This window comes from Dipodomys ordii, unplaced genomic scaffold (genome assembly GCF_000151885.1).
Source record: "Dipodomys ordii isolate 6190 unplaced genomic scaffold, Dord_2.0 Scaffold24, whole genome shotgun sequence".
In the NCBI taxonomy this organism is placed as follows: Eukaryota; Metazoa; Chordata; class Mammalia; order Rodentia; family Heteromyidae; genus Dipodomys; species Dipodomys ordii.
Window position 1 is genome coordinate 13682078 of NW_012267240.1, and position 19628 is coordinate 13701705.

General features: G+C 39.4%; 1 protein-coding gene across 1 annotated transcript in view; it reads right to left on the reverse strand.

The window, feature by feature from the left end:
- Positions 1-7941: 7941 nt before the first annotated feature.
- Mrc1 (mannose receptor, C type 1) overlaps positions 7942-19628 on the reverse strand; it is an 80388-nt gene continuing 68701 nt past the window's right edge. The window contains exons 24-30 of the mRNA XM_013014757.1: positions 17629-17861; positions 14447-14612; positions 14053-14202; positions 12449-12562; positions 11548-11712; positions 9994-10035; positions 7942-8864 (exon numbers count right to left, since the gene is read on the reverse strand). Of these exons, the coding sequence (XP_012870211.1) occupies positions 8617-8864; positions 9994-10035; positions 11548-11712; positions 12449-12562; positions 14053-14202; positions 14447-14612; positions 17629-17861 (1118 nt within the window). The 3' untranslated portion in view covers positions 7942-8616. The remainder of the gene's footprint in view (positions 8865-9993; positions 10036-11547; positions 11713-12448; positions 12563-14052; positions 14203-14446; positions 14613-17628; positions 17862-19628) is intronic.

Consider the following 19628-nt stretch of genomic DNA (forward strand, 5'->3'; position numbering starts at 1 on the left):
AGCTGTTTGCTTTGTGACCAGGAGCAGGTTTGGCATGATCCATCTGCAGTCTTGGCTTTGTTGCTGGCCATCTTTACCATCTCTATAAATGCACTCTGCCAAGACAGTCCCAAGTAGCACTCATTTCACACCACATCTTCCAGTCATCAGCTCTTTGCATCCTAAGTCAGCTTCCCTGTGGGATGTTTTAAGGCACGGTGCTGTCCAGGTGCTAGTGGACGTGTCCTTCATTTCCAGCCTCAGGGCACGTGACCCTTGTGCTGGTTGTTCATGTCATAGCTGGCAGTGATTGTGGATCTCCTAAGAGATCAAGTCCACAGGAGGCCATGGGGATCACCTGTGGTTGATGTTTTGGTCTGAAAGCTTACCCAAATGAACAGGGGATTTTAGTTTTGCTAGTGTCTCCAGGGTGATACCCTTTACAAATGTGTCAGGATTGGATGTTCGAATTGGGTGCACAGAAAAACACACAGAGTCTTTGACCCCTGTACTCTTGGCTGGGGCCCAGTGACAACCTTTGAAGACAGTTCTCTGTTTGGGTTCTTCACATTTTATACATGGGTGTTTCAATACCAGTGCAATGGATGCTGGAAATTCCATTAGGTTAAATAGGTCCAAGTCAGAGCTAGGACATGCACAAACGTCAGTATTGGCTACCCACATCTTGTGCAGTCTCTAGTCCTTGAAATAACCATGTTTCTCTCTTCTGATTCTTATTCAATATTGTCTATTGAACCCAGGGCCTTGCACTTGTAAAAGCAAGCATTCTGCCACTGGAGGCATACCTCTTTAACTTTTTGTTTTTCAGCGTTTCATGCTCACTTGACCAAGGACAGCCTCCTACCATGATCCTCCTAACCTCTGCCTCCCAAGTAGCTGGGATTACAAGTGTGTAGCATCTTGCCCATGAAGATTTCATTTGTTTTTATGGAAACTACCTAAACATCTTTTGATACATGAATAATAGGAATTGTTAGGGAAGGATCTTTTTTTTTCTACCAAGTAAGTGCTCTCCCTCCATGGTGCTTGATTTTTTATTTTTTTCATTTTCTGTCTTGGTCTATGTGAGATTTGTTGGCAGCCATGCTGTCTTGGCTGAAACATTCTGTTTCCTGTGAAGGAGCGAGTATTTTATAAGTGCTTTTTCTTTTGCTATCCGGAGGCTTGGCACTGTGGAATGAGCTTGTTGAAGACAGTCCAAAAGAACACAGTGGCTTGGATACCCCCAGAATCAACTTCAGGAAAAGTTACCTGATAGCACCCCAAGCTCTTTCTCTCTGCTCCTCTCTGCCCACAGGCAAACCCCAAAACATTTTGCGGCCCTTCACAACAGAAAGCTGGCTTTAAAACAAGAACAAAGAGGAAAGCAAGGCAAGTTTAAGAACTTTTCACATGCTAAGGGAAACCCAGAGGAAAGCTGTGGATTCAGAGGCCCCAGTTGGCTGAGACTCTACAGATCTGTGCCAGATTCCTTGCTGTTTGGCATGGAGTTCAAGTCAGCTGCTCAGGCTAAAGCCCCCCACTCCACCCCGCCCCCAACAGGTCTGCTTTCTTCTTGCTCTGCAGGTCTGCCCTGAGTCTCTACACTGTATGAGAGTAAGATCAAGAATCCCACTGCCTGCTTTGGGATGTGTAGATCACAGGGACTTGGAGCCAACAGCAGGTGCATCCAGCCAGGCTGCCTCCAGATGGGAGGGGAACTCTCAGAAGAGGAAGCAGACCACAAGCAGTATGAAACAGACTCTTGAGGCCAAAGCAATTCTTATAAAGTTCATTTTCAGTGACAGTCTAGGGACACATGGCAGCAAGTGAGCTGAGGAATGACTGGCATGCCCAGATAAAATGAGAACTGTGTGTGTGTGTGTGTGTGTGTGTGTGTGTGTGTGTCTACACAGGTACCTCGGTTTGAACTCAGGGCCTGGGTGCTGTCTCTTAGCTTTTTTGCTTAAGGCTGGTGTTCTACCATTTGTGTTACATTTCAGCTTTTTGGTGGTTTATTGGAGATGTATTTTCCTGCCCAGGGTTGGCATCACACCATGATCCTCAGATCTCAGCCTCCTACGATTATAGCATAAGCACCTGACAACGGACAGCATGAGGACTTCATATAAGTCACAAATTCAACAACACAAAAGGCATAAGAGACTATGGAAGTTTAGCATAAGAAACTATAGAAGTTTAGCCTATCTCTTTGCTCAGAGCTTTTTCAAAGGAGCCAACATTTGCTAGATTAAATATAGAATATTCAGAGATGTAGATTCCTACAGATTATCCACCCCACACCCTTCCTCCTTCCATGCCAGACATTTTACAGTCTTCTCCCCAGCCCAAGAGCTAGGGCCTTTGAGTTTCCTAGTCAACCCCTATACTATGCCTGACAGTCAACAGAACCTATTTGGTCACATGCTTTGTCTTAGCACATCATGATAGGCCAAAGACACTTCATCAATTCCCTTGTTTTAGTCATGTGGTATTCCAAAGTTGCAGAAAACTGAGGAAGAGCAAAATGTCTTTTGAAATACTTACTGCAACTTATCTCAAAGAACTGGATGTATTTTCTGTTTCCTTTTGCCCTCACTCTTCCAGACAGAATAAAGCTGGGTTACTAAGTTCACTTGCGTGATCACATCAGAGTTTTGTTTATGGGCTTTTAGAAGATGGGTAAACTCTAACCTGGCAGGCTAGCATTTTTATGACATGGGCATCTCTAGAAAGAAAAAAATGTGTTGCTGTTATTACCCCCAGACCAGAGAAAGAGCTAGGCTCTGCCCAGGATGACAGAATATCTGGCTTCTCCGCTCAGAATTCATAGTTCAGAAGTGGATAAGTAAGACATCTTCATTTGCACATATTCACTAACAGTGTTGGGGAAGGCGATGTGGGAAGCATTTAACACCAGGAAGGTAGAAGGGGACACAGGAGGAAAGTACTGTCTTAGCTTTCTTGTCATTGGTACAAAATACCCAAGATAATTAACAGATAAGAAAGGAAGGTTTGTTTGGGTTTATAGTTTTCGATTTACAGCTGCTTCTAATGGGATCTGTTGCTTTGGGGCCTGAGGTGTACATTATGGCAGGGATGCATGGCAGAGCAAATCCTCGTCCATCACAACCAGTGAACAAACAGGAAGGGGCTGGGTCCTGCAGTCCTCTCCTAGACACATCCCCAATGACTTAAAGTCTTCCCCCCAAAGCCCCACCTTTCAGAAGTTTCATTACTTTCCAGTATTGCCTTGTTGGGACCCAGCCTGGGGAACATTCTAGATCCAACTAGAAGAGGACAAAAAGATTTCAGCTTCTCCGTTCCTGGTTAATTGTTGGAAAGAAAGAGTGGCTCAGCTAACCCAATAGATGGTGAAATTTTTAACACTTTGGGGAAATGTTATTATTATTATTATTATTATGGCATTCTTAGGGATTGAACTCAGAGCCTCAAGCTTGCTAGGCAAACACTACTACTTGAGCTGTATCCTCAGTCCTTTTCTTTTTAATTAGCTTCTCAGAGTTCTCCAATGTAGTTGGCACCCAGAAATGCTACTTCAATGCAAAGGAACTCCCAAACAGAGTGCTCATGAAAGTCAGTCTAAAGACATAGGCCTCAGATTCTCCCAGGATGGTGACTGAAATGCACATTGTAGAGCTTAGACCCAAGTCTCTTAAGTACCACCCAGAGATAGCTGAGGTTTGAACAAGCTCCTGCAGTTTCTTCATGCTCTGCAAAACTCCTGCTAAGTTTATGAATCAAGAACAGATCCAGAAAGTTTGAACTTTCTGCCCCAAAACACTTCAATCAATAGGAAAGAAAAAAAAAAGGAGAGAGCAGAGCATGTAGCTTTGTAGCACTCTCAAACTCCTAGGAGATTTGGCTCACAGGAGTTGTAATCAGACTCCGACTCATAGGAGAAAGCTGTGATAGGAAAGATTTCCATTAATCCTTCTCAGCGAGTTCAAGGAGATCAATAATCCTTACCAAAACCCACTGTGCAGAGCTGCCATGAGTAAAGTTAATAATGTAGAGCCCCACCGCACAGTGGGGCTTAGAGAGAGAGAGAGAGAGCCATGCCAGTAACTGCCCATCAGAGGGCACTGCAGAACGAACAGCACTAAAGAAATACTAACACCTGGTACTCGGTTGAGTGGGTTGAGTGAAATTTCCAGTTAAAATTGTTACCGCTATCATCTCGACGTTATCATCTAGTAAAGCTTAACCCAAAACAAAGCTTTAAGGAAATTTTCATATTTGATATTTGGACATAGTATAGATTTCTTAAGAAAAACCAGAAACATGAAAATAGACCAATGATCACATAATGAGTGTTGGCCAAAGCTTCTCTGTGGTAAAGGGAAAGAAAACAATAACAAAAAAAGGGGGTGGGGAAATTCATTTGCCATTCTAAACCTGGAAATTCACCCACTGGCTCTCCCATAACAGAGAATTTGAGCAGATAAGGAGCCCTGGGTCATACAGAGTACCTTCTAGGTAACACTATTTAACATGATGTAATGTCTCCATGGATTCATATGGCTATAATGAACTACTACAGAGTTGATAATGTATAAAGAACCAATTAACTCACCGTCTTGCCATGGTGGTGGTCAAGAGGTTCAAGATTAAAATGCTGGTGTCCCCCGAGGTGATCCAGCTTCATCCTTGGTCCAGGGGTAGAAAAGCAAAGAATAAAGCTGCACCTCACGCGGTATAGGAAGAAAGTCTAACTTCCCAAATGTAGTAGGGAGCCTCTTTTTATAAGACCCCAACCCCAGCTACAAGGGAGGAGCCCTCTTCCTGGCTCCTAACAATCTCTTCAAAGAGCCCCACCAGCCAATCCATCCATTGCCAATGAAGTTTCAACACCGGAGGTGGGGATCGATACTCTCAAACCTTAGGCCCTCACGATCCAGTGGTATCACCTGAATTATGCTTGTTCAGTTAACTAAGCCGTCCCTAGTCCCATTTTCCCATTCTGGTCTATTGAGCCTACAGCAAAGCCCCGGTGATTACAATGCACCTCCGAACACAGTTAATTAACTTGTGATTTTTTTTTCTTAAGGTGTCAACAAAGAATAGATTGTCATCCGTTCTAAGTGCAATGTAAGTAATATTCACATCCCCAAAGGAAAGATAGGATTTCCTGCCTAGTACTCTGTTCATGAGAAAAGTCAATGTGCTATATGCATCCATTCTCAGATGCTTTCAGTCTCTGCAGGTCTCTGATGCTAAATTTTGAGAGTTTACTAGAGCCATTGGTTGCCTGACATTGCTATGTTGGAGTGTGGGAGAAGCGGGAGGACCACACAGGGAAGAAAGCACTGTGAGGAATGTGTGATGTCTCTCTCCACTTCTTCCTGCTTCAGGCCCAGCCGCCTCTCATCTCTATGGCTTTGATCAAATCTTCCTCCATTTTCCTGCCTGTCTGCCCCTTTCCCTGTAAGATGCTGTCTATTCATTTTCAAGAGTGTACAGGTGTCTTACTCAACTGGCTTTGCTCCCCAAGCCAGCCCTGACATTAAGACAGAAGCTTCCAGATCACTTTTTTCATTTTAATTTTTTTTGGTGGATCATGGGGCTTGAACTCTGGGCCTGGGCGCTGTCCCTCAGTTCTTCAGCTCAAGGCGAGTGCTCTACCACTTTAGCCACAGTGCCACCTCCGATTATCTGGTGGTTAATTGGAGATAAGAGTCTCACAGACATTCCTACCCGGTCTGGCTTTGAACTATGATCCTCAGATATCAGCCTCCTGAGTAGCTAGGATTATTGGTGTAAGCCTCTATCACCTGGCTAGTACAGGAGTTTTAAATTCAAGGCTTCACACTTGCTAGGCAGGCATTCTCTTAGCTCTTTAATCACTCCTCCAGATCAATTTTGCTTTTTTCTTAGAGAGTCTCACTTTTTGCCTGGGCCAAATTCAGAGTTCAATCTTTCTATTTAGGCCTCTTGTGTATCTGGAACTATAGACCTTAACCACAAGCTCTAGCTTGATTGTTGCCATGGGTCTTGTTAAAATTTTGCCTAGGCTGATCTCGAACTTTAATCCTCCCAACCTCTGCCTGTGATCGTATTCCACTTTTGAGGAATGCAGTGCCTTGCCTGGCCTTGTTTGGCTTTCTATAGTCCGGGGCGGGAGCTAGAGGGGGGAAAACTTCACAGTCTTCTTGTCTTGGCCTCTGGAGTTCTGAGATTACAGGCATGCATGATACTTGGCTAAGATTGTGTTCTTTTAAATAAAATTTGCCTAAGATGTGTTGATCATAGTTGTTCTTGACTCTTCGTTTCAAATACTCTTCCATCACTCTTTTCTCTTGCATGGCATGGAGTATTTTGGGGACTCAGGACTTCAGAATATACTTGGTCTAGGTTTTAGTGGGATAAGAAATATATGGGTGTGGTTGTCCCTCTAGGAACGGTGAAATAATCAAGATTCAATGATAGATACAGAACCAGTAGAAAATAGAGAAAACTTGTACATACCCACCTAAGTACATATCAAGATATATTACAGGATTTGACTTGTACTGTTGTGCCAGCCACATTGGCTAAGTAAGTCAGAAGTCCATTAGACAGGCCATCAGAAAGGGACAATCAGTTCTGACAATCCAATCGGGATAGGGCTGGAGCTCCACATGCTGAAGCTGTGCTCTTTGTTTCTCCTCCTCTCCCCCCCCTCCGCCCACCAAAAAAAAAGCCATCTTAAGACCATGCATCTGGTAAGTGACCCCACCCATAACCATCTCTCCAAATTAATGCCGACTGGTTAGGGACTTTATATCTGTAACATGACTTTACAGAGCACCTCGATTAAGGCTGATTAAGTAGTAGTACCCTAGCTCAGCCTAGTGGAAGGGATGGACGCACCATAAAACTACCTTTTATCAGGCATGGTGACACCAATCTCTCAGCCAACACTCAGGAAACTGAGGCAAGGGCATGCCAAGTTCCAGCACTGTGGGGGCTATGTGAGCACACCCTCTCTAACAGAGAAGAAAGAGGAAGGCGGGAAGCAGGAGACAGACTATGTCATTGTAAAAAAAAAAATCCATAAATCTTATTGGTCAAATTCAATGTCCCTAAATAGTATATTCAATTCATACATGCACCAGAGTGAATGCCCTGAGTTGCTTGTAAATGAGAGTCTTCATGTATTTGATGACAATCCTAAAAACTTACATATAACAAGGTTGTCTCAAATTTTTATATTATCAAATATTTCTAAAAATTTATTTGTCCAGCTGTACTAGAGACTAAATTGCCTTTCTATTCCCTCTGCAAAAAAAAGCCGACAAAAATCATTGCCACATACAGGGGACTGATGGTTAATTTTATATCATAACTTGCCCCAGCCAAATATCAAACATATCAAAATATCAAGTCAAAATCAGAACATGACCAACCCCTTAAGTAAGGGGGCAGTATACCTGTATGGTAATGGAAATGGGAAACTTACAAAATATTTCACAAGACATAAAGCTTTACCTAAGGCAAGGTTCTTAAGCAAAAACGAATTGCTAAAGGGAAAAAATGATTATTTAGAATGCTTTTTATTTTGAGACAGTTTTGTTATATAGCCCAAGCTGGCCTTGAACTTACTTTGTAGATCGGGCCGGCCTTCAACTCACGATTCTCTATCTCAGTCTCCTGTTTGCTGAAATTATTGGCATCCACCAACGTAACTGGTTGATTACTGTTTCAATCCCTAATAAGAGTTCCTCTGATTGTTGAATTCTGAGTTAGCTCAGTGTTATAAAGGGAAGTCTGGGGGAACTATGCAAATTATTTTAGTAAGAAAATTCACTTTACACACAGCATTTTAAAAACATACCTTCCAAACAGATGAAGAGGTTAACTTAGTATTCCTCTACTGATAATATTTATTTAAGAGTGAAGTATAAGGAAATTTCATTTTAAAGTAAATTTATACTTAGCAAGATCACCAAAATGCAAATCTATTAAAAATAGACCTTGTCTTTAATGTTTATTTCACATTATCTAAATACACCCAGGTAATCAAATTTACATTTTTTATGTCACATCTTTGCCTCCTTGATATACAAATAACAGGACAGTAGTATTCAGTCTGTAGCATCTTGCTTGGGGATGATGAAATTCTCAGTATCCTTACTCTTGTGTTGACAAATATAGTTCTAAGTAAATGGAATGAACTCAACAATAGTTAAATTTTTTTTATTCCACTTGATGTTATTTGTACTTGCTTTATAATGGTCTTCCAGTTGTTGAATTGCACTGTAGTGGGTAGCATCTCTTTAGATGTTCCTTAAACTATTTCAAAATAGTTGGTAATTTCTAGAGCTCTTGTCATCTGCATGAAGGTGACCCGAGCCACCACAAACACATCAGGGTTAGCATTCCAGTGTGGTGTATTCACTTGGAATATTTTTTTAAAGTGATCATCAACACTATTAGCTCTCTATTGTAAAATAATAATAATAACAATAATGTCTTGCCAGATTAGAAAATGTAAGCAATTACGTTTTTCTTCAATAAAGCAAAGGAAAGACCAGTACGGTACTAATTTTTAAAAGACACAAGTCACATTGCAATAGAGAATTTAAAATGTCCCAACTTTTGGAAACTCCCATATCACCCAGTCATGTGATGATCTTAGACGATAGCATGTTCATTCTGTTCGATGTTGCCCATGAGATCTTTGGTATCGCTCATTCCTGAACCTGATTGGCTGTTAAAATAGAGAGTGTTTTCAAAGGCTCCCTCTTGAGGTAGGTGCATGCGGCGTTTCTTATAGAAGAAATAGGCAGCCACACCAGCGCCTATGAGAATCAGGATCACAATGACCACAACTCCTGCCACGCTGGAAGTAGGTTTAGAAGCCTCCATTTTCCTTGAGTCAGCTACAAATAAATAAAGAAGTAAACAAATAAATAAACAAGGCAATGGGCAAAGGAAGAGAGAGCATTCAATATGGATAGAAAACAATACAGCTTTTCTTGTTGAAAAATTTAATACATAAATACTCTTTTCAGTGCTATTGGTCAAACAGAATTCTAAACATTGAAAACAAGCCAACAAAATGTTTTGTAAAAAAAAATGTCAAGATGATTAATATAATTGTAAAACTATATATTTTATATATGATATAATAATTTATATGCAATATGTTATACTATATAATAATTCATATATAATATATATTAAAGTATATGTGTGTACCTTCTTGCAAAATAATCCAAGGCTGCATTACAAATATGAGAAGATAAAATGATAACAATAATTATTAAAAACAAATGAAAAATAGGTAAAAATATTAGTATAAATTTTAACTTATCAATATTACAAGTAAAATGTAGTAGACAAAAGGCTAATCAGGTAGTTAGTGGCAAGCCATGAGTCTCATTTTGGGTTTTTTAAAAGCCAGCAAAGTGAGTGAAATCAGATTAGTCATCTAATCCCACTTGCCTACAAAAATTCAAACAAAAAACTTTGCTGAGAGAAAGAGAGAGAGAGAGAGAGAAACAGACAGATACCATAGAATTCTGGAGAGAAATTCCTTTCTGGGATCTTGTGAGGGAATTATTTTGTAACAGAGCAAACACTGCTTCCAAGAGATTTCTTTGGGTAAAATCTGGCTATAAGATTTCCTTTTCTAAATTATCACTCAAGGTAATGACTTTGTTATTAAGACATAGCAATTCTACTAAAAGGGCATGGAGCTGGGGCCAGTGGCTCTTGCCTATCCATAATCCTAGCTACTAAGGAGGCTGAGAGCTGGGATCATAGTTTGGAGACAGCCGGAGTAGACAAAGCTACATGATCCTTATCTCCAAATAACCAGCAAAATCCAGAAGTGGAAAAGTGTCTCAACCAGTGGGGCACCAGCCTTAAGCAAAACAGCCAAGTGAGAACATAAGGTTCTGAGTTCCAGTAGCAACCAAAATGTGCAGGGAGCCTAGGAAAGGAGTAATGGGGCCTTCAAAACAAAGTGTTGTAATATTACTCATATGAAATGAATCATGGCCTTACCTTTTGTTGTAACAGATGTATGAGTAGTCTCAGCATCAACAACTGGCAAAAAACATAGTAACAGTTATAAAAACCCAATAACTGCATGTAGACAGTACATTTTATTTGGCTCAGAGATGTATGAAATTCTCTATGTTTGGCTTATGATGCTATGCTATGCTATGATATGATATGGATGGATGGATGGATGGACTGATGGATGGATAGATATAGAAGAGGATATCTATATATCTACCATCTATCTAGGTATCTTTCCATCTGTCGGTACCATTACATCATCCTATAGCTAGACAATAGGCCTAAATATATTGGAACATCTGAAAATGTGTTCCTTGCTCGGTGCTGGTAGTTCACACATGTAACCCCAGCTACCCAAAAGGCTGAGATCTAAGGATCATGATTCAAAGCCATCCTGGACAGGAAAGCCTATGAAACTCTTATCTCCAATTAACTACCCCCCAGAAAGCCTGAAACGGGGCTGTGGCTCAAGTGGTACAAGCACCCAGGCCCTGAATTCAAGCCCCAGGACTGGTGTGTGTGTGTGTGTGTGTGTGTGTGTGTGTGCGCGCGTGTGTGTGTGCACGCGTGCGCACACACACACACACACACACACACAATGTGTTCCTCCAGGTGGAACTTAAGCACTGGTGCTTTTAAAACCAACCCACTCTAATGAATGGAGAGTTGAGGGATGGCGAGAAGCAGTCACAATATTCAATGCGTGTATGTGAAAATAGAACTAGGTAAACTGAAGGGATGGGAGGGATGAGATGAGAGGGATGATTAAAGAGGTGATATCAACTACACTGTAATCTTAAACTGACATATGGAATTGAAACCTCTATGTACATTTACTTAAGATAAACAATCTACCTTCCCAATCTAGCCATATACATTCTAGACTAAGGGTTTTGAAATTAGCCCATGGAAGTCTGAGGTGTTACAAGGTGTTTGAAGGAAGACTGTGACACTGCAGAGGGTATGCCATATTAAAACAAAATTAAAGGACTGGGAAGGTGGCTGAGTGGTAGAGTGCTATCTTAGCATGCATGAAGCCCTGGGTTCGATTCCCGAGTATCACAAACACAGAAACATCCGGCAGTGGTGCTGTGGCTCAAGTGGTAGAATGTTAGCCTTGAGCAAAAGAAACTCAAGGACAAGTGCCCAGGCCCTGAGTTCAAGTCCCAGGACTGGCCAAAAAGAAAAAAAAACAATTAAGGAAAATTTAAAAATCAGAACAATTTCAAAATAATCAAACTGACTGAAAGAACAAAACTATTTCATCTAACTCTTGTCTTTAAACATCTAATAATAGCAGCTTTGTAGATGAGCTGTCCCAACTTCTTGAAAATTAGCAAATCCTTCTGTGTGGATATCCAGGTATAAGTGTACTAATATACCAAAATCGTCCTGACTGCTGTGAGCAATACCTCACAAGAGGTATTGCAAGAGCCTGCAAGGGGTTGGTCCATCATCATCACGTTATAATCCCACTCCTAGCATCCTACACTTGGGAAGAAATGGTAGCCTGCAGATGACAAACTTCAAACTTACTTTTAGGTTTTTTACAGATAAACCCTTTGTAGGAAGTACAGTGGATGTTATTCCAAGTCCCAGAAGATGCCTTTAACACAACACAGTCATTTCGTTCGCCAGAGGGGTCGCCAGTGTTCCAGTTGACAAAGGAGACTGGACTATTGTTTATCCACAGCCACTTTCCTAGTGACCACATGGAACCAGTTAAAACAGAAGTTGAAATAAGCCATCTGAAGCCCAGGTTACAATAGATCCAAAGCATATTATTTTGACTAGAACCAATAGTTGTTTACAACCAGGCTGTTGTTTTTTTAAAAAAACATAGGCAAAACTATAAAACTAGGAAATGAAATCAAGAAGACCCTGTTACATAGCTTTGGTTGACAATTTCTTTCTCCTTATTGTAATTATTAAGGTCATGTACAGAGGAGTTAGCATTTCATAAGTCAGGTAGTGAGTACATTTCTTCTTGAACAATGTTACACCTTCCTTTACTTTCTCCAAGTTTCTCCCTGCGCTCCCTGCTCACGAGTTGTACAGTTCATTTTCCATACAGTATCTACTTAGCACTGTGGCTTCCTGCATTCACCCTTTGTCCTTTGGAAATTTATTTCTAATTAGTACAAACATTGCATTTTACCTTTCCCTCCATCTTTTTATTCAAACAAAAATGAAGATGGAAATACTCTTTAAACCTTAGCTACAAAAGACCGTGTTTCCTAGCAACGGTAGAGGGCACTATATTATCTCCATCACTTCAATTTTCAGTTCTCATCTCACATGAACATTATGAGTTTGAGGGTTCAAAGTCGTCACAAACAAATCAGTGTTTCAGTCAAGGCTTGCTGGAACAGAAGCCTTGTTTTGTATGCCACCTTCTGAAACATTTGTAATTAAATAATGTCACCGTGAAAATTACCTTCAACATTTCTGTACATGCCTATCCAGAAGTTTGTTTTACTTTTAAGAGGTTCCACCCGGTAGGACAGGAAGCTGGATTCAGCAGTACTTTCAATAGAAACCAGAGAGGAATCTGTAAAGGACACGAAGATGAACACAATGGGAACAAACACCTATATGTATCTGGAAGCATCTTTATAAATCTTATGAAGAGCAATAGAAATCAGCCTAGCCTCCTTACTGGGGAGGAAAAGCCCTAATGGATGAAAGAATAGAAATATAGATGATTAGATGATATAGATGATTACTTCCTCAGTACAAAGAATGTAAATGGAATAAACCTTCTAATAAAAAAAACAGACCAGCAGAACCATCACATTAATTAATTTAAAAGATCCAAAGTTATACCATCTGACAAAGACACAGTTGACATTCAAAAACATAAATCAGTTCAAAGTAAAAGCATGGGAAAAGATGTCTCTGCACATAACAACTTTAAAAGTGATGGGTATTTGGGCTGGGAAAGTGGCTCAGTAGTAGGGCGCTAGCCTTGAGCTGAAGAGCTGAGGGACAGTGCCCAGGCCCAAAGTTTAGGCCCAGAACACCCCTCCCCAAAGTGATGGGTATTTGACAAAACATTAGATTAAAGAAGTTTATAAAAAGTCATTGCTAGAGAACACAAAGATATTCTACAAAAATAAACTTCAACTAATTAGGAAAATATAATAATTAGATATATGTGTATCTGACAACAGAGCACAAATATACAAAAATATACACAAACCAAAAAACTGACAGCAGACTTCTCAACTGAGAATTTAAAGTTGAAGATCAAGGTTAAATTTTGAATGAGTTTAACGTAATGAGCCTATAGCTCTGCACTCAACTCTTGAACAAAGAACTATAAGGTGTGACATGATTTTTAAAAATACAGTAAAAGCAATGCAGTAAAATATTCAGTGGGACTTAATAAGTGGTTTTTAGCCAGTTGTGCTGGTAACCACCTACCATTCCAGCACTTAGGAGGCTGAGATAGGAGAACCGTGAGTTTGAGGCCAGCCTGGGCAGTATAATGAGTTCAAGTACGGCCTGGGTTATATAGTGAGACTCTTAACCTCTCTCAAAGAAGAAAAGATTCATGTCTTTGACGTTTTTAAATTTCATTAACAAGTCATTCATCTGTGTTATATCTATGTGAGTTATGACTACAATGTCCCGGTGTAAAAACTTTTCTATGGATTCTTATAGCCAATTGATTTCTGTACACTTGCCAAACCTGAGCTTGTCAATGAAGAGGGTAGTTCAGTGCTTTGGATTACGAGAAATGATACTTGTAAGGACTTAAGGCACTTGAGAAGAATGTTTCACTCAGCAGGTGATTTTTTTTAACCTGAATTCTCTTTTGAGATTGAAAAGACAGAAAGTATTATTTGGGGTATATAAAATTATTTTTAAAAAACACTAAACCTGGGTCTGAGAATGTATCTCAATGGCAGAGTGCTTACCCATCATTTCTGAACTCCAGCATCATACATATCATCTTACCACCTTATAAGCTAATAGATAGTGTCATTCATGTGACCGGATGCACGGAGTTTTCTATGAGGAAAATGTGACATTTACCCATTCGAAGACATTCCAGAGAAGCCTGGCCCCAGTTTCTTGTAAAGGAAGACTCTATGTAGTAGCAATGTCCATGGAAAGGGATCCAAGCTGTGTGTTCAGACTCTGGACATCGACCGGGCAGTTGGGGAGGCTCAGTGGCAGGGATCTCTGTGAATAAGAACCGTATTTAAAACCAAGCAAAGCCTAAGGCTTTCATAAAGTATAGGACCCTATTTTAGTAACTAAAGCGAATTATATCATCTATCCTCAGACACAAAAAATAACAATTGTCTAATGTATGTTATTGGGATCTGCCCTTTTTATTTGGGGGGTTTTATTGACTTTAATAGTGTAAGTGTGTTTTGGTAGAATGCACCGTGAAACCAGGTCAATCAGTCACACCCATAATTACCATCTGATCTTTTGCAGAGGAAGTAAAAACTTTCATTACAATACGATGTCTTCCAGTAGCCATCAACATCCAGATAAACACAGGCAGATTTCAGCTTGGGCTCATCCGCAGCCCAGTTAGTGTACCTCATTCTCCACTTGTCAGTCCAAGTGTACTCATTATTGGTCTGCACAAGGAAAAACAACAGTGAGCCTGCATCGTGCTTCCTTTAGAAGCCATCAAAAGAATCAAGTGAAGAATAAAAAGTATACTAAAGACTGTGATCTGATATAGAATCTTGAATATTTGGGAATAAAACAACAACAAAAAAACAAAATAATCAAATTTAGTAAAGGCACACTTTTTTCCCCTAAATGTGTATTTTTTAGAAATTTTGAGGAATATAGCATTGAAAATATTTTAAAAGAACACTAATTTTAATAAAATTAGTGAGCCAATAGCTCACTCCTACAATCCTAGTACTTAGGAGGCTGAGAGCTGAGGATCATGGTGCAAAACCAGCCTGGGTAGGAAAGTCATTAAAACCTTATCTCCAATTAACCACAAAACAATACAGAACTGGAGCTGTGGCTCAGGTAGTAGAGTGCTAGCCTTGAACAAAAGAGCTCATGGGTAGTGCTTAGGTCTTGTATTCAAGCCCCAGAACTGGCACAAAGAAGAAAGAAAAGCAAGGAGGAAGGAAGGAAGGAAGGAAGGAAGGAAGGAAGGAAGGAAGGAAGGAAGGAAGGAAGGAAGGAAGGAAGGAAAGGAAAGGAAAGGAGGAAGGAAGGGAGGGAGGGAGGGAGGGAGGGAGAGAGGGAGGGAGAGAGGGAGGGAGAAAAGAAGGGAGATAAAGTCTATATCTTCTTTAAAATCTTTTTTTTCAAGTTTTCATGATCAAAGACAAGTTTAATCTTTATAACAAAATATTCTTAGAGGGCTGGGAAGGTGGCTCAGTGGTAGAGCGCTTGCCTTGCATGCCTGAGCCTGGGTTTGATTCCTTAGCACCACATAAGCAAAAAGAAAAAAGCCGGAAGTGGCGCTGTGGCTCAAGTGGTAGAGCGCTAGCCTTGAGCTGAAGAGCTCAGAGTTCAGGCCCCACGACTGGACCCAAAAAAAAAAATATTCTTAGATTATTGAAATTATAGTAAAATTATGTAGTTTAAGTAATATAGTAAATAGTACATAGTACTATAGTAAAATTATATCATTTAAGTAATTATATTAAGTTCTATGAGTCTTTGGAAGAAATCCTAATCTCTTCCGATCTTCTCATTGTTCTGCAGTGGTATCAGCACAAGGTATTTATTTATTTGGGGAGATAAGAGAGGACGGCAGGATTTTTGATTTCCAGTCAAATGATCTTTCAACTATATGAATCATGATATCAGTTTTTGAAAATACAGTTGTTTCATTCCATTTGTATAATTCATTTACCAAATTTGTCAAATGTATAATCATGTAATCGATAACCTCAAAGATATTATTTATAAGTAATAGATTTTTAACAATTCAAAAGAGATATTTTTTACAAATAATACCTAAGAAGAGAAGACATACAACATTAGAAACAATTTTTAATCTAAGCATTTTAGCTACATCATTTAATTTGCCAAGTCAATTATCAGAGATTCAATGTCACAAACTAAAAGGGCATGGTATCTTAAGTTCAAGTTTTCTTACATTCTCCCATGTTTAATTGAAGAATCTCTGTATAACCATCACCTCTAGAAACATAGGGAAATTAATACTACAGTTTTATTCATAAGTGGTGGTATCATAGAGAACCATTTTTCTCAAATTTAAATATAAACCCATCTTAAATTCATGAGAAAACTGAATACTTTATTAAACTAATTATTAAAATCATAATCAACCACTGTACTCACAAATTGACATGTTGAATTGAAACATCTTTACTTGAAGATTTTAAAAATAAAAACAAAAATAAAAATAAACAAAACCATAACCAACATCAATGCAAAAGTGTCTTGCCTAAGTCTAATTATTGAAATCATCATGGGATGATTTACTTTTAAATATCCAATTCCCTACTTAGGAAATACTCAAACTATTTCTGTCTCTGTATCAAGGAATTGGGAGTTCTATGAGATTTGATGGCATGAACCAATTTCCAATTTGAACCTTGACCCTCTTCTCCTTTTGACATTTCTTCTTTAATTTACTGCCATCTTTAGCCAACATCTAAAAAGGAAGATTTTATTGAATAAGTCCTCTTGTACATCTTCTTTCACCTAAGTGGATCTTTTTCTCTCATCCAAAAACTTTTTATGTAGATATTCATATTTCTGGCATTACATCTGAAATACCTACTGATAGACATCTCAGTTTCTTCTGCTTGGAGAGATGCTGATTGCCTAGCTACAGAAGAATGGAGGGTGGACAGATGGAACATAAGAGAAGATTCATTTTAGAACTATTTTGGCAACTCTCTCACCACTCTTTGTTCCAGGCCTCCTCCTTCCTGTTCCCTACCAACCCTTCTATAATGCCATCAAGACAATGCATAGCAATTAACTATTTCTATCATGGAATGAAGGGAGTAGATAACAATGACCTGTTTCGCACACATGCACAGAAGATCCACATTTTATGACCTGTAACAACCTACGCTGTCTTGCTAACAAAACATAAAACCATCTCCATCACCCGGCATGCACGCTCACAATCTGCTTTCTTATCATGACATCATTACAATCATGCTTCTGCCACAAAATAAGTGACTAAGTAAAACTGTTTAGCTGCAAACTGTCATTTTCCTGTTCAAAAGCAACAAGAATATGAATACTAGTTATAGAATTCTTAGTTTGATCTTTGACACAAAAGTAGCTACCAGATCCTTTAAGGTAGTGAATCCTTGAAAGATCTGGTTGTGTTTTTGTTTGTTTGCTTGGGGTTTGAAGACACAGTTTCCTCATCTATAACTCAGGTGGTCCTGGAACTTACAATGTAGCTCAGAGTGGCCTCAAACTTGGGATCCTCCTGTCTTAGCCTCCCAAGTACTGGGATTAAAACTGTTCATCATCACATTTGGCTCTCTGGGTATTATTATTGTTGGTAATATGTCACATTATGCCACATGGTTTCTTTCACATAAATGTCTGACAGGAGGAAAATTTGAGTATTATTTTTGACCACAGTTTATCCATCATGTCAAGCTGTGCATGTTTCCAGAAGCTTACCAAGTTACTGTTGAGTCCAATCCACAGAGGAATATTAAATATGTGCATTTGCATCCATGCAAATGCATTGCTGTAAGGATCCAGAATGCTAGCAAGAAGAGAATTATAATCTCTGCAATATTTCTCTGCTTCATGCCAGGGTAACTTTAATTTCATGAATGAATAGCTGCTTTTCCCATATTTGATAAAGCCATTTGTTGGAACAGTTGTTGGAAGATTAGGCAAGGAAGGGTCTGTAATGAAAAGATTATTTTATTAGCATTATCAATAAATAAAAATTAACCATCATGACTACTGTATCTTACCCATCATAGAAACAATCAGAATATCCTAGCTACAAACTGGAAAATATTAAACAAGCTGTGTGTGTGTGTGTGTGTGTGTGTGTGTGTGTGTGTGTGTGTGTGTGTGTGTGTGTGTGTGTGTGTGTGTGTGTGTCCTGTGGCTTGAATTTATTGCCTGGCACTTTCCCTGAGCTATTTTGCTCAAGGTTAGTGCTCTACCACTTGAGCTACAATTCCACTTCTGGCTGTTTGGTAGTTAATTTCATAGACTTTCTTGCTCATGTTGTGTTTTGACTCACAATTTTCAGATCTCAGTCTCCCCAGTAGCTAGGATTACAGGTATGAGCTACTGGTGCCCAGCAACAAGGTGTTATTTTAAATCAGCAGACCTGATTAAATAGTTTCCAAATTGCATGTCAAATAGTAAGTTAGAGGTAGAAACAACTTTCTAAACTAACAAACAAACTGTATTGCAAATTCAATGTGATCCAGTCCCTGTATAAAAGAAATACCACAGTTAGATCCCACAAATTATGTAATATCCATAATATTGTCATTACTCATCTTTACTTTTCTATGTTGGTTAAATGTTAAGGTCAAGAATAATTTCATCCTCCCTTCTCCCCATTTGTTCCACTCTATCAAAGAGCTGAAGTCTCTTTGTATCTATTTGACTCCACCTGTAAATCACGCTTTTTTAAAAAAAAAATGGTATGTTCTGCAATGACATGCACATCTCCACCCCTGGTTAATTTAATCTTGCTTTCAGGATCAAATTTAATGCTTATGATGATTTCCTATGCTCTTCATTTAGCCTGCCATTTGAACCAGAGTCTGGAGCCTCTTGAAGACACACATTTCAGCTCTTGATCTTTGTTCCTTGGTCTCCTATCATTGGCTTCCAACCACTGATCTGTAGCCAGGCCTGTGCTCTAGGCTACTTAAGACACAGAAATAGAGCTAGTTTCTGCATAGCTTAGCTGAAGCACTAGGAAAGAGGTCAGCAAACAACCACCAGAGGATTAAATTGCACCTTTCATCTGTTTTTACAGATGAGCCACAGATGACTTTCAAATCAAAAGACCAGTATTTGACATTGTAAACATTATATAAAACTCCATTTTAAACTAGTACTTGACACTGTAAACATTATATGAAATTCCAATTTATGCCATAAATAAAGCTTTACTGGAATACAGCCAGGTTTAAGACTGTTGGGCAAGAAAGAGGTAAGTAGTCCAAACAGACATGGAACAGCCAGCAAAATATGTCTGGGTTTTTAACAGAAAAAGTAGCCACTGGCCTTGGGTTCAAGTTCTATTCCTACCAGCTATGGTCTTGGACAATTCTCTGAACTGTTCCACTTGGGTAGCAACCCAAGCCACCATTTGCCTTGTTCTGTTACTACAGAAGTTGCCAAACTTCTGTCATGCCTGGTGAGTGTTAATTTTATTTCAGAAAGAGAGCAACTGAGTAACTTCTGATTGTATTGCCCTCTAGTGTTGATAGATTATCATTACATAAGACACCCTGGGCCTGTTCCTTGAGGTAAATTCTCCTGCGTGGATAGAATTGCCTAGATCGGGATAGACTCTAAAGCTGCTGGAAAAAAAATTTAGATAAGGGCTGGGAAGGTGGCTCAGTGGTAGAGTGCTTGCCTTGCATGCCTGAGGCCCTGGGTTCGATTCCTCAGCACCACATAAGCAAAAAAGAAAA